At 40.5% G+C, this 15,284-nt stretch overlaps 1 protein-coding gene across 1 annotated transcript; it reads left to right on the top strand.

The window, feature by feature from the left end:
- Positions 1–872: 872 nt before the first annotated feature.
- Positions 873–13,029, top strand: LOC104948337 (signal transducer and activator of transcription 5B-like; the record flags this gene model as incomplete). Its single annotated transcript, XM_010774534.1, has 13 exons — positions 873–1,090; positions 1,427–1,582; positions 3,422–3,601; positions 4,626–4,713; positions 5,542–5,664; positions 6,514–6,606; positions 7,447–7,653; positions 8,300–8,394; positions 8,710–8,852; positions 9,846–10,001; positions 10,150–10,201; positions 10,646–10,756; positions 10,928–13,029. Coding segments are annotated over 13 exons (1,746 nt in total), but the record flags the coding sequence as incomplete, so codon positions are not given.
- Positions 13,030–15,284: the final 2,255 nt, after the last annotated feature.

Below are 15,284 nucleotides of genomic sequence, written 5' to 3'. Positions count from 1 at the left end.
GGGTGACTCAGACTTGGACTCTGACTCAAACACAGGTAATGATGACCCGGACTCGACTCGGACACTCCTTGGGTGACTCAGACTTGGACTCGGACTCGGACTCAGACTCGGACTCGACTCCGACTCTCCCTAGGTGACTCGGACTCGAAAAAGTGGGGACTCAAGGGTGACTTGGACTCGTGAATTGGTGACTTGACTACAACACTGCATGCTACAATGGGTGATCTGTTTGGTATTTCGAGCCAAACACTTCAGAGACATGTTTTGTCTGCGACCTATAATATATTGATGAAAAACAATATAATAGGGGACCTTTTAAGAAAACATACTGTATGTATTCTGCCCTCGCAAGAATACTTTTCGGATCTCAGGCTTGGCAGATAGCTTCACACGGAAATAAACACCCAGGAGACAGCAGCTCAGTTTTGGATGTTTACTGATTAAATTCCATTTTCATTTCCATTTTCATTTCCATTTTTGTAAAACTAAAATAAAAACAAAACCCAAAGTCATGAGACGTTGTCACATTAAACACTAAATAAACAAAGAAACAAGACTAAAACAAACATTCCAAACAACAGAGTACCTGTTAGCATAAATGCTACAAACATTTCCACTGCTGTTCACAGGCTAACAAGTTTAGCATCATTCATTGTTCTTCATGTTTGCATATAATCAATTTAAATGTGCAACTAAGTATACACGGACAATATATGGAATGGTACTTACAGACATAAAGACCCTAGGATTTGAGCAAGGATTTAGTTGACAGGAAACAACCCATGTGCTCCATAGACAGCCAGAAACAGGCAACTACGGCAAGCATTTATGGACACAGTGCAAAACCCAAAACCCTTTGCAGGGCCTCTTAAAGGGTGTGTGCGCAAGAGTGCAAATGTGTGATTGGAGTCAGCATCCATGTTTGTTTTGATGTGCAGGACCTTGCAGAGAAGCACCAGAAAACACTGCAGCTGCTGAGGAAGCAGCAGACCATTATTCTGGATGACGAGCTCATCCAGTGGAAGAGACGGCAACAGCTGGCGGGCAACGGGGGCCCACCGGAGGGAGGCCTGGACATCCTGCAGTCCTGGTGAGTTCTGGTCCACCTCCCATCAACATCACAGCTACGGGACTACCCCACACAGCACAGGGTCACTGGTTAAGGTGCTCTAAATTGACTACCGTTGAGTTTTATTACCATAATTTATTGGCTCCTTTAACGCAAACTTATTTTTTTAGGCTTTTACTTTCTTATTTTCAGTTAAAAATGCTATCCCGGCAAAGATTTCAGAGTCATTTAAAACTATACTTTATTTAATATTTCCTAATCAGCTGCTGTAGTTGGTTCCATTGTCTATAAATAGTGAGGAAACATAATATGTCTGATAATATTATTCGGCTGATAATCTTATTTTTTGTTTGTCAGGTGTGAGAAACTGGCAGAAACGATCTGGCAAAACAGGCAGCAGATTCGGAGGGCAGAGCATCTCAGACAACAGCTGCCCATCCCCGGCCCCATTGAAGAGCTCCTCAACGACCTCAACAGTACGATCACAGATATCATCTCAGCATTGGTCACCAGGTGTGTGTGTGTGTGTGTGTTGGGGTTTATAACACCTTTCAAGGCTGAATATTGTCTAAAAATGATATAAGGGCAGTATTGTAGGCTAGTATTATGTCAATACAGGTTTATCAGCCCCAGCATGTGTGCGGGTAGGTGTTTTATGAACAATGCGTGAGGCATTGTCATTCCCTGCATTCAGTGGGTCTTTATGCAGGAAAGTCCTACTTACACAACCTTATTTATGTTTGTGGTCAACAGCGAGAGGGATATCCTCTTTTACCTAATTAAATTACTCAGGCATTCTGTTTATCCACCTTTTGATTGAATCCTCATGACTGTTTATTGCAGAAAACTTGGTTGACACCTAAGGCACATGTGCCAGAGTCTTTCAGCCCTCCAGCATCTCTGAACAGAACATCATTTAATGTTTACAACAGTTTACAACAAGCCTTTTATTTAATCATTCTTATTTTTATGGTCTGTCCTCTTGAAGAACATCTCAAAGCTCTTTTTCTTCTCTCAAGAGCCTCCACAGAACGTTTTTGACCAGCCGACACGCCACTTATTCAATTCCAATTACTGACGGTCTCAACATTTTCATTTTCTTCCCATAATCTGTTATTTCCCGCATTACATTTTTTCATGGATGCAATCTAATTCAGATTGAGTAAGATAGTCTGTTCATCGGCAAGAGACACTTTTTAAAATTGTCATTTCCCTTCAGTCTTATCTGAGGCTGATCATTATTTCCAGTGTTCAAAAGACACCATCATCATATTCTAAGCTAATAAATAATGAACCCACTGTCAGAATATAAATAAATAAAGGCATGTGGTTACTGTTCCTCTGCCTCTCAGCTGGACTCTGTTTGAATTCAAAGTGCCGGTTGTTTTTCATCTGCAGGTATTTGTTAACAGATAACAGGCTGCTGCTGTTCAGGTGATACATTCTCGCCTTTAATAGCTTTAGCACAGTTCACATAAGACACAAGAAAAATATGCAAGTGAGGTAAACGTGGAAGAGATTGAAGTGACTCAGTATGCACCCAGTGTCCTCTTCTACTTTTCTTCAAGATGGTTCCAGCCGGGAACATTGAGAAGACATGTTTCTGTCAGAGCAATTCCTGATTGGCCACAGACAAGCCTGCCGCCACGCAGTAATGCACTGCTAACTCCCACAGTACAAACACAGGTTATGTGTCCTCAACAACATCCTCTTTATATTCCCCCTGAAGCCCCCGGCTGAGAATGGGAGAGTTTTGTGTTCATCACTTAGGTGTGTGTGTGTGTGTGTGTGTGTGTGTGTGTGTGTGTGTGTGTGTGTGTGTGTGTGTGTGTGTGTGTGTGTGTGTGTGTGTGTGTGTGTGTGTGTGTGTGTGATCATTAGGCTGTCTGCTATTGTCTCTCCTCTTGCTCTGTTTGTGTATAGGTGAACATCAGAAGACACCTAGACAGACAAATACCACCTTACTTCCATTTCCTTCACTACTTTATAGTTCTTTTTAAAGGCTAATGCTATCAAATATGTACATTTGAAAGGAGGCTTGAGGAGACAGTAAGTTTGAAATTAGCATGAACACCAAACACTGCACTGTATGTGTACAGTGAACATGCAGAACATTTGTGCAGTCTTTTGAAAGTGTAAACATTTTATAATGTATCATTCTCTAATTTAGACACAATTCCATTGGAAATGTATGATACATTGTAACTAGCTACAACAAAAATAACCGCATAAGCAATCATGGCATGTACATGTGAATTATTGCATGCTATTGCTGATGAAATACAACAAAAAGCCAGCTAATGATCAGGGCTTAGTTCGTCACTCAGTCTGTCTCCCTTTGTGTCTCCACAGCACCTTCATCATTGAGAAACAGCCTCCCCAGGTGCTGAAAACCCAAACCAAGTTTGCCGCTACAGTGCGCCTTCTAGTAGGAGGCAAATTGAACGTGCACATGAACCCTCCGCAGGTGAAAGCCACCATCGTCAGTGAACAGCAGGCCAAGGCCCTGCTGAAGAACGAGAACACAAGGAAGTAAGTGCATTGCCCTGTTCATGTGTGGATTTTAAAACAGAGAAACTGTGCAAACCGATAGAAATGTGACCATATTGGAGGTCACACCCCTCAAATCAAGATGCTTTGTAGGCTTAAACGTGACCATGTCAACATTGCCAAAGTGTTACAATAAAATAAGTTAAGGAAAAGGTCAAACTCATAAAATCAAAATAAAATAATGAACCCTTGGTGTGTTTTCATGTAGGTGAGAGACCGTGTTGATGTTGTTTGTGTATTTCTTTCTCTCCTCCATTTCTTCACTGTCCTCTGTCAAATGAAAAGCAAAATTGTCAACAAGAAAAAAATGGTTTAGGGTTTTTTTCTGGGAACTTTAGCGAAGGGTTAATTTTGAATTGATATAGAAAAGTTACACACACAAATGCTGTAGCAACAACACATCCAGCTGTTTCCTGCTTTGTACACAACCTTTGAATTATCCCTACCTTATTTCCTGGGGACAACGTGACAAGCTCCATTGGCGCCATTGAGATAACGATTCATAGTTTTGTTCATGGATTAGTTGATAATGGATGAACTGTGGCCTAGTGTGTTCCCAGACCTCACCACACAGACATGGCTGGAACTTGAACAATGCCTCAGAGGAATCTATGGTGTGGATGCAGAATCCACATTTAGCCTATTCCACGGCCTCGTTCCACATTCCTCCTGACAAATACAAAAACCTCCCGAGACTCAAGGTCAGCCAGGCAGCCAGTGGTTATATGGTTGAGCAATTCATCAGCTCGGCCTTCATCTGCTGCTGTTGCTCACACTCTCCCAATCTGCAGACATCTGCCTGGTGCTTGCTCGTCTAGAGAACATAGTGTTAGTTAACCCTTCTAGTCATACGAGCATGAACATAATTTCTACCCCCTGTTGTGTTTCACTCACTCATTTTCTTATTTAATTTGTTCTTGGAAAAATATAATCCTCAGTACTCGAGTGCTTCAGTGCAGATTTTTACAGGTAATTGACTCACTTGTTGATTGTGTCTCTCCTTCAGTGACAGCAGCGGAGAAATTCTTAACAATAACTGTGTGATGGAGTATCATCAGACTACCGGCACTCTCAGCGCCCACTTCAGAAACATGGTGAGTGTTCCTGAGGAGAAGTAAATGAGAAAATCAGGGTCCATGGTTCAGTGTTAGTGTAGTCTACCTTTGCATACAGCTCATTGAGTTATTAGCTCACCAGAAGTACGGAAATCTATGGAAGATGTGCCTATATATGTCAGATACGTTTCCTTTTAAGGGAAATAGCTTCACTTGCACGTTATGTAGGTCCTATAGTCTAGACTTATAGACTTAAATTCAGATTTTTCTTCTAGATCAATTAATTGATAATTTGGTCTAATAAAATGTAAGAAAATATTGTTACATTTCAATTCCATTTTCTCAAGTCCTAGATGATAGGAAATATTCTGTTTAATATGATATAAAAAAGAAAGGCAGGAAATCTACATATTTGAGAGGCTAACAGCAATTACTGCCATTTTTTTAAGGGGAACAATTACTTTAATGATTAACTGAATATCAATATAGTGGGCAATTATCTTTCTTTCAATCAATTTAACAATTCAGTGACTTATCTTACAGTTGTAGCTCTATATTTATTATTTCAATAATATTTTGTAGGGTTTGGTAGCAGTGTTGAGCTGTACTTCATCATCCAGTGTGAGAATTTCTGTACAGTATATCCCACATAAACTGATGGCAAATCAGCAATGCTTTGCAGGATCAGTGTGCAGCTCCAGTAGAGCCTCTCTCTGTACATCACGTCCCAAAAGAACTCCATGAATTATTTACATGTCAGGTCTGACTCATGCATGCATGTGCTGTACATATAATGTGTACATTGTCAGCCTAACTGTACTATATATCCAGTGTTGCTCGTTTTTACTCATTTCATCTTTCATGTAGTCCCTGAAGAGGATCAAGCGATCGGACAGACGGGGAGCAGAATCTGTCACGGAGGAGAAGTTCACCATCCTGTTCGAGTCTCAGTTCAGCGTCGGAGGCAACGAGCTCGTTTTTCAAGTAAAGGTAAGAGAGGAAGAAACTCATTTAAAAGCCTGGACGCACAAAGATACTCTGCATTCTTACTCCTGCAAGAGGGGTTATCTGTTTAATTATTAAAAGCTACAAGTCACAAAACCTTACAAAGCCACTCCCACACATACTGTGAAGTACAGTGCAGCTGGCCAATCATACTCATTTTCATCTGACTGATATCTGATATGATATCTTGTTCCATATGTATTTTTTTTTTATGTAACAGGCAAAATAATAAACATAACAAACATGAAAACTTATGACAACACTGTGTAACAAACAAACAAAGGTGACAAAAGACAAAATAAAATAAATAGGATTCCTCCAGTATTTCAAATAATTAGGTCAACATCATCGGTACATTCAAAAATGTTGATAGAAATTTAAATAAATTGAGCCTCCTGTATTTTGGGGATCATATAGCTGTCTATATGAGAGCAATGTTTCCCTATCACTTGTTTTGTTGTGCTTTTTTGTAATGGATATTTCTTTATCTGGCATTGAATTTACATATTTAAAAAAACGAATAATTGTAATAATTATCTGGCATGATTGATTAAAGTGCAGCTTTAAAATACATATTGATTTGCCAATCTGGATAATGGATCCACAAGTTTGCAGCATGTGGACGATAGAATAAAACTGGTTTCCTCTTCATTCTTACAGAAGCTACATATTGATGAATCTTAAATGTTTAGTTGCTTTTCAGTAGCAGTAATCACAACGCATATGTTGAATTGAAAGATTCCAGAGTAGGAATTCGTTTATTTAACTTATAAAAAAGTATTAGTTGTCACAGCATTCTTCCGCTGAACTGGTCTCCCCTTTTTCTCTTTGCAGACGTTATCACTTCCTGTAGTGGTGATTGTTCACGGTAGCCAAGACAATAACGCCACAGCAACCGTCCTGTGGGACAACGCTTTTGCAGAAACTGTGAGTAAAGGTTTTTTTGAGTGTGATCATAATTTCATTCAGACTTGTTTAACCTTTTGTATTCGTTTTTTATATTTTGTTTCTTAAATATTTCAAAAACATCTAAACCTGGCTGTTTTATGTACCAAATGTACCTTTGTTTATCACCTGTTCAGCATTGATTTGACCAGTCAAGCACACACAGGCCTGCGACCTTGGGGGTCTGCGCGCTCTCTCTCTGAGATATTGGGTTTTGCCTCCTCACTCCTGCCTGTTGGCGTCAGCCGATAGAGGTGTTATAGTTATTGGTTTGTTATGTAGAATGTTGATGATTCTCGCAGAGCTATTGTAGCTAAAGACATGGGACTTGGAGGAGAGATGTTGAGTATTGTTTAGCCAGGAGCTGTGTCACTTTGTGTCTGCAGAAAATGTCTTGCAGCAATTCTCCAGTCATAACTTTCCCTAAATTCTTGATGTTGGCAATTAAGTCGAGCTCTCGTGTGTCACGTTGTGTTTTCGCGTTTTCTAACCTTCCACTACGTTGGTCAAATCAAAATTTTCCAGTGTTCAAACTATTTTCTATGTAATACATTTTGACGATTTAGATGGGCATTTGTTGTTGTTTTCTGACATTTTATAACATTAAACAGTTGCTGCCCTTTATATGAATAACTTTATTTATGAACAAGCTACAGAGCACATTTATTTCTGTGTACTGGATATGTGTCTATCCACATGGTAACTGGTTGATTGTAATGCATTGTGAGCTCACATATGCACATGCTGTATCTATGACTATTTTTTGCATTCTGCTGTCGATAAAGCTGGTGTAAATCCTCTGCTGTCTTCTCTGTGCCACAGGGACGGGTGCCTTTCCTCGTGCCAGATAAAGTGATCTGGCCTCAGCTGTGTGATGCCATCAACATGAAGTACAAGGCTGAGGTGCAGAGTAACCGAGGCCTGTCTGAGGAGAACCTGGTCTTCCTCGCTCAGAAGGCCTTCAGCATCTCCAGCAACAACCCTGACGACTACCGCAACCTGACTATGACATGGTCACAGTTTAACAGGGTCAGTGCCAGCCTCTTCCTCTCCCCTTATATAAAGCAGAATTATCGTCTGTCATCATCAGTTAAACTTTATGGATTACTTTCTGGGAGGGTTTTTTCCTCCTTGCATTGTTCAAACGCCTGAAGGCCATTTTCAGTACGCCGATTTCAGCCACATGCTTGTTCTCCATGGGGTGATTTGCTATTGGGTATTCACACAGAAATATGTCATGCTCCATTTGCTGTGCCCTTACAGCTCTGTTCTGTAGTCAGCTTGAGTGAGAACGGCCCATTGATGGCCAGGTCTTCATCTTAATGGGCCTGTTTGTCCACACAGTGAAAGGCTGGAGGCCTCATTCTCTGGCTCACAGCAGCTTGCAAAGGTAGAAAGCACACTTAGGTTCTCCACACACCATCAGTCTCATTAGATTACAGGAACATCAAGTTTCATCCGCTTCACAGACTGGTGTAGGAACTGCACACATACACACTCACAATACCCGCACATACAACATATACACAAGCAGCTGCACTCTTGGTAAATCATAAACAACTGGGATGAGGACATGCTGTTCTCTGTACTTATGGACTGGATGGACACTCGGGAACAGGAAAGCTTATAATATATATACATATCCTGGCTGTTTTTAAAAATACATTTCCTACAGGAAAGCTTGCCAGGGAGGAACTTCACTTTTTGGCAGTGGTTCGATGGAGTGATGGAACTCACAAAAAAGCATCTCAAACCACACTGGAATGACGGGTAGGAAAAATTGCAGTTTTATTTTTTGGTTTTAATGTTAGGCTGTAAAGCACAGCGGAACACAAACATAAAAGCACCAGCATGTTTTTCAGATTCACAGCAGGACTGCATGTCCTGTTAAAGTAAATGTCTCCACCCACATCAATCTTAACAACTCAGGCAATGTTTCACTGTCATGATTTTCCATGGCAAACTGGGGAGCAAGACCCACTTGCCCTTGTAACCTAAGATTGCAATAAATAAGAGAGGTGGCGAGGGAATGCACATGAACATTTTAATGTCTTTCTTTCTTCTTTACATCCCTCTCTTTTTTAGAGCCATTTTGGGCTTTGTGAACAAGCAGCAGGCTCAGGACATGCTGATGTCCAAACCCAACGGTACTTTCCTTCTGCGATTTAGTGATTCTGAGATTGGAGGAATTACAATTGCCTGGGTGGCAGAAAATCCTAACAAAGCAGGTAAGACATGTACATGTGTGTTATTGTCCCTCGTGGGAAGTGCTGGTTTAAGGGGCCCTATTATGCTAATGTTCAGGTTTCATTATTGTATGTTGTACCTCTACTGTGACACACTACCGTTTATTTCCATGTTTCAATGTTACAAAAAGGTCTTCTTTTTTTTCTCATACTAACTGAGCTGCAGCACCTCTGACTGAAACCCGAGCCCAGTCTGATCTTATTGGTTAGCTGGCTGGCCAGTGGATGTCCCACCACTTAGCCTTTCACGTACAAAGTGTTGAAGTGCTAGCCAATAGAAGCGCAAGTGTTGCGTAGTGATATCATTTAGTTACAGAAGTTAACGAAGGAGGCCAATTGAAGCATTCCAGTCAGGGGGGAGGGTGTGTGAGAGAAACTTTGGAATACACTACAGCAAAGAGAAAACCCTGAATAGCATACAGTAATAGGGCCCCTTTAAATGTTTTGATATTAAGTATAGGGGATTTAATCACAGCTATGGATGTACCGACTAACCATACACAACTTAATGACTTAATAGCTAATATCAAGAAAGGATGCAAAAGGGTCTTATACATCCCATATTTTCACATGGTAGGTAGAGCTGCAAAGATTAAATGATAAGTTGTCAACTATTAAATAAATTGCCGACCATTTAAATCTTATTGAATAATTGGTTTGACTAACTGTTAAAGAAAAAAGGATTCCAGCTATTTAAATGTGAATATTTTCTGGTTTCTTTACACTGCAATGAAAACCAACTGATGATGAGTTTTAGGCAAGAGAAACACTTGTGGACATTATCTTGGGCACTTCAGATACAGGTAATGTACCTGCTCGTGCAAAAGGCAAAGGACAGGCCTTAAATCTAAACAACATTCTGTAAAATTGGTCTCTTAGCTTCTTTCTCTACAACATCAAAACGCATGCTTGGAGACAGACTGCCTATGTCCCTTACATTGCTGAAACTTTGTTGTGGATGCTGTGTTTCTCCAGGTGAAAGAATGGTTTGGAACCTCATGCCGTACACAACCAAAGACTTCTCCATTCGCTCCCTGTCTGACCGCATCAGCGATCTCAATCACCTCCTGTTCCTCTACCCCGACAGACACAAGGATGAGGTTTTCTCCAAATATTACACCCCACCACTCTGTAAGCAACCTTATGTTTGTTCAGGCTGCTGTTACATTCAAAATGAAATACCACAGCCTCAGATGCTTTGTTGTGAGCGGATGTATTGATTGCAGTGTGACGTCGGCACTCAGCTGTCATTCTCTCTCTCCCTGTGTTTGTTTTAAAGCCAAAGCCGTGGATGGCTACGTGAAACCACAGATCAAGCAAGTGGTGCCCGAGTAAGTATTACGCTTCCTGTTTGTCCTCCTGTTCTTCCCTTCCTGCTCCTTTCTTTATTCTCTGACCACGACCCTGCAGTTTTAACTCTGAGGCAACATTTAGAGTTAATCACCAAATATTGGATCCTGAATTCAGATCAGCTATTAGTTAGCTGTTACAGTTGGAGGAGGCCAATTAAGGACGGCCAGGGTTCCTGAGCAAGCTTGTCTTCCACTCATCATTAGAGTTAGGCTTGTTAGTTAGAAAGCCCCACTCCCTGCCTGTCTCCATGCTTGGTGCACCCGCAGAACAGTGAATAGCCATAATGATGCAGCGAGGCCTGGAAAACACGCTGAGGGTAGTTGCTTAGGCAACTGCTGAACATAGACTCATAGGCTTTTATCTTGGTTTTGTGTGTGTGTGTGTGTGTGTGTGTGTTTGCATGTGTGTGTGTTTGTATACAGGTTTACGACAGCCAATCCAGACCCATCAAGTGGGAATCCAACCTATATGGATCACGGCGCCTCCCCAGCACCTGTCAATCACTCTCACACCTACGGCATATACCCCCCAATGTGAGTCAACAAGTCCTTTAAACATATGAGGAGCGGAATGAGTGAGGGTGTGTGTGACTGTGCATTTTATACGAGTAAAGAGTGTCTTGTTGCTCCAACTGGGATTTTTCTTAGTGATGTGCTGCCAGCTTGTCTGAGTGTGGTTTGGCTCCGCTCTGTGTCCTGTGGCAGGAGCGACTCTATATTGGATACGGACGGAGACTTCGACCTGGACGACACCATGGACGTGGCGAGGCACGTAGAGGAGCTCCTTCGGCGGCCTGTAGACAGCCAGTGGGGCGGCCAGCAGTCCTGACCCTTGACCTTTTAACCCTCAACATCATACAGACCCCGCCTCCCAACTTGCCCCTCACATTGACATTTCTCATGGTTTAAATTCCATTCATTTATCTTTTTTTCAGATAGCTGTTATGTGAAATGTTAATAATGTTTGTGATTTTGTCTCTCTTCTGTTCAGCATGAGAGCATGCATGTCAGTGACTTCTCTTAGTTTTTATTTGTGTCCTTTAAGTGTTTGTAAAACAGACTAGGTATTAAGCCTACAATGTTACAGTGTTATGATAAAGAAAAGAAAATGTTCATTCACATTGTGCATGCATTTCCAATTGATTTTGATCTGATTTTAAAAATACGCTACTGTATGAAGACAGCTTAACAGTTAAATGTCTTTATTTTTGTTATATTTTCTGCTTTGTAAATGGGTTATTAGTATTTTGATAGTGATATTGAACTTGCCCCTTTGACAAAAAAAAAAAAACTTAAATGAAGAGTTTAGCTTTTTGCTCTAAACAACGTAATCAAAGTCGTTGCTCTGCAGAGTCAGTTTTTTTCTCGAATGCATACTGTATACACTAACCTAGAGGCAGAGTGACTCTTTGCTTCCTGCAACTGACAGCACACACATCAACACACAGTACACACGTGCAAGCGTATGAAGTATTTATCTGATTTGTTCACCAGCTGAAGCCCAGACACGGGGGGGTTCACGCACCTCCCTCGATCTCACAAAGCTATTTATCTTCTGTTTGTTCACAGAAATGCAAATCCAAGCATTTACCCAGCGCTGCCTGCTTGTCCTCTCAGGTCCCTCTGTTTCCCTCATCAATGCTACCTCGCATTATCCTACTGACAGTCGTCGTATACGATTGCTTCTGTTGTTTTCTCTGCATCAGATTCACACCAGTAGGTACGGCCATTGGGTTTTATTCTTGTGATTTGCGTTTGTGAAGAAGATCTCCTTGCTGCCTGACGGGAAACTCTGTTGGCTTTTTTTATGCTTGAAACCCCCTCACCTATAATGAAGTCTGGCGGCATGAAGTGTCACATGTCGGGTCTGTGTTCCTGAATATTCTATATTTTTCTGCCTATCTGTCCCTATGCTACGCAGAACAGATGTGGGCGGATGTTGCACGGCACTCAGTTGATAGATAGGTGCAAGCTTTTAATGCTTTGCACAGACTCACCAGCACCTCATCCACGAAAAACAAACTATGTCTGCCGTTTGTTACTGCTCAAGTTGAATTTCACAGCAGGTTCCCTTTCTGCTACACATAAAATATAACATATAGCAAAGAATGAGACTATTACCCTTCCCCCTGCTGACATACACAATGTTGAATTGGAAATGTGTCCACAGCCTTACACCTCAGGAATGAATCGCTTTGCTTAGCTGATCTATAAGCCAAAAAGAAAAAGATCAATATATACAGAAACTATGAATTTATTTTGTCTATCATAATTCTATTTTATTATGGTTTATTTGGCACTCCCCCTATTGAATGTAACCCCTTTGCATGGCCCTGTTGAGGATATACGTACGTACAAATACCTCCTCAGTCTGAGCAGAAGTTTCCAGTCTCCTTTTACCAGAGGTTGAAAAAAAATAGGACACGGAGCAACTGGAAATCAGAGAAAAATGTATGATGTACTTTTGTGTTTGTCTGACAGACATTACAGTATTAAAAATATTTCCTGGTCTCTCTTTTTATTTCTTCCTCAAGGTTTTTTTGTATCTTACTTTCTTTTCTTGTATTTTAAATCTCAAGCTACATGGGCAGTCTTGTGATATATCATCACCATTATTCCCATCATTTCCAAAGCTTTGTTCCACTGTAGACTCTGTTTTGTTTCGATGATGTAGATGGCGCTGTGTGCTGTTTAATGTATGTGTACCATGTTCGTGGTTTGGGTTCTCACTTGGAGGTTTTTCCAAGATGAACAGCTCATGAGTTGAAAAGAGGAAAAATAAAGTTTTATAAACAATTTTAACTCAACCTGCAGAAGTACAAAATATTTTTATGTCACTACAAAATAAATGTTATTTTTTAAATGTGGTAAATCAACACAGTTAATTGAATCCCCGAGCAGAAGAGTGGCTCTCCAGATTCTCACGTGGATTCAGCAGGAGTATTGTGTGTAGCTGGATCGTATACAGTATGAGGGAATCCTTGAACTGTCAAAAGACATACTGTCCACTGCTTCGAGGTAAATAAACATGTGAAAAGGGGTTTATTTTTAAATGTAACAAACTGTTGCATTTACCAACACATTGAGTGAGGCTCTAAATCATGCTCTAAATGAGTCAACGCGTGGCCCAGGAGAAAACGTTTTTCGCGGAGCCTTTTCAGTCCTTTATTTTCCATAGAAACCCATGCATTTAAAAAAAAAAAAACTATACTTTAGTATACAATATTTATGTTACTGCAATAGCTTTAACTAACAAACCATTGGAGCTTTCATCCCTTCTGCAGAGTAGTATTTTATAGTGTGCTATGTAAAGATTTATCAATATCTTACAAGCAGTCAGTCACGTTTCCTAAAATTCCTCCAATAGTAAGTAGTTTCACAATAGATTGGTAGACAAGGTAAACAAACAAAATGGTAGTGTACACTTACGTCCAAGCATCAAAAAAGGATGTTAAATGTACACTGCATAACACTTTAACTCTTCTTCCGAGCCCATAGATTTGAAAGCCCTTCATTAAAGGATTGCAGTTGTAAACAGGATATATGTGCATATGGAACCCTCTGACATTTAAGACTTCACAATTGTTTCTTGTAGGGAGGTTTGTTTTGAATACAGTAGCACATGAATGCAACATTCCTGTCTGCAAAGCGTTTGAAAGCTAATAATCTTATCTCACCTATATAGTAACACTTAAAGGCAGTGCAAAATTCTCAAACAGTAGCATTGAGGATACAAGTTGATTTTCTTACCGCAATGAAACTGTATATAATGAAATTGTTGTGTCATGAGGTGCTAAAATGGTTACCAAATAAGGAATATTTGGTACATTTGGTTTAATTTAAAGGAGGTAATTCGAAATTTGATTTGTGGAAGCCTTAACGGTGCCTGGGCTAAAAATTAAAATGTAATGTTCATTTAAATGTGTAAACTGGACCTGTGAGAAATCCTGACATGAGAGAGGGTAAATATAGGAAGCCCACTTGCGTCTGATCACTTTATTCAAATGCAGACCAGTAAGCTGCTTGCCGACACATGTTCTGAAGAAGCTCACTTCTGCCACCCGCTGGATATTATCAGCATCACATGTTTTGTTTGGATTTTAAGTCAAATGTTAACCTGCCCGGTGTCATACCTGGGAAAAGCGATAAGGAAAAGAAAAGTAATAATTTTCAATATGATGTGACCACTTATCGCTTCAATTATTTGTATTATTAGGTTATACTTTTGCTTTTTAGAGACAAAAAACAAATTAGCCTCCTATGGTTGATTACTTACTGCATTCCTGCCTTTATTCATACATAATCTGCAGGCTACTATAGCATTAGCTGAACGTGTACAGGTCAGAGAGTGCAGAGGGCTCCTATAGGTCAGTCAGGTGGTTGCCTGGACACAAAACCTGCATCCATTACAAAGGCTGCTAACACATGAGGGAGAGCTGTGGGTAGCACCTGAACTGAGTCTCATAGAAGTACGTTAAAAATAATATGATATTATACTATAATAATATACTTAATAGAGTAGATTATCCAGTATCCCATTTGATCAAAATGACATTATTTCAAACTAAAATGTGCCTAATTTGTTTAATAATATACTGAATAGCCAAAGCAGATTGTAAAATGATAACAATGTAAGTATAATAATTTAGATTTAAGAAATGATGAAAAATAGTTTGTCAAAACAATTAAATGATACTATATGACAAGCATAGCCATGCTTAGTGTAACACCAAAGTATGTGGAGGATCATATGTATCATGTAATCATTCATCCACTGAGACTTCTATAGACGTAGCCGGCCCCGGGCGGGCCTACCTGAATGCGCGCCCATCTCACCGCATAAAAAGGAGGCCTGCCTCCTGACTGCCATCCTACACTTCTCTTCAGCAAGCAGCATAGGACAGACAGGGCCCCTGAGTAGAGGGCTCCGCCTGTGTTTATATAACAAGGATACGTAACCCCTCGTTATATCTCTCACAGGCTCGATGTATACACGCGCTGTCGTCCCACAACAACACTGTTCCATCTCACTGTCTCTGACCGGCTTTCTGGTTAGCAGCCG

This window comes from Notothenia coriiceps, unplaced genomic scaffold (genome assembly GCF_000735185.1).
Source record: "Notothenia coriiceps isolate Sejong01 unplaced genomic scaffold, NC01 NC01_scaffold00014197, whole genome shotgun sequence".
NCBI classification, from domain to species: domain Eukaryota; kingdom Metazoa; phylum Chordata; class Actinopteri; order Perciformes; family Nototheniidae; genus Notothenia; species Notothenia coriiceps.
This window is presented reverse-complemented; position numbering and strand designations above follow the sequence as displayed.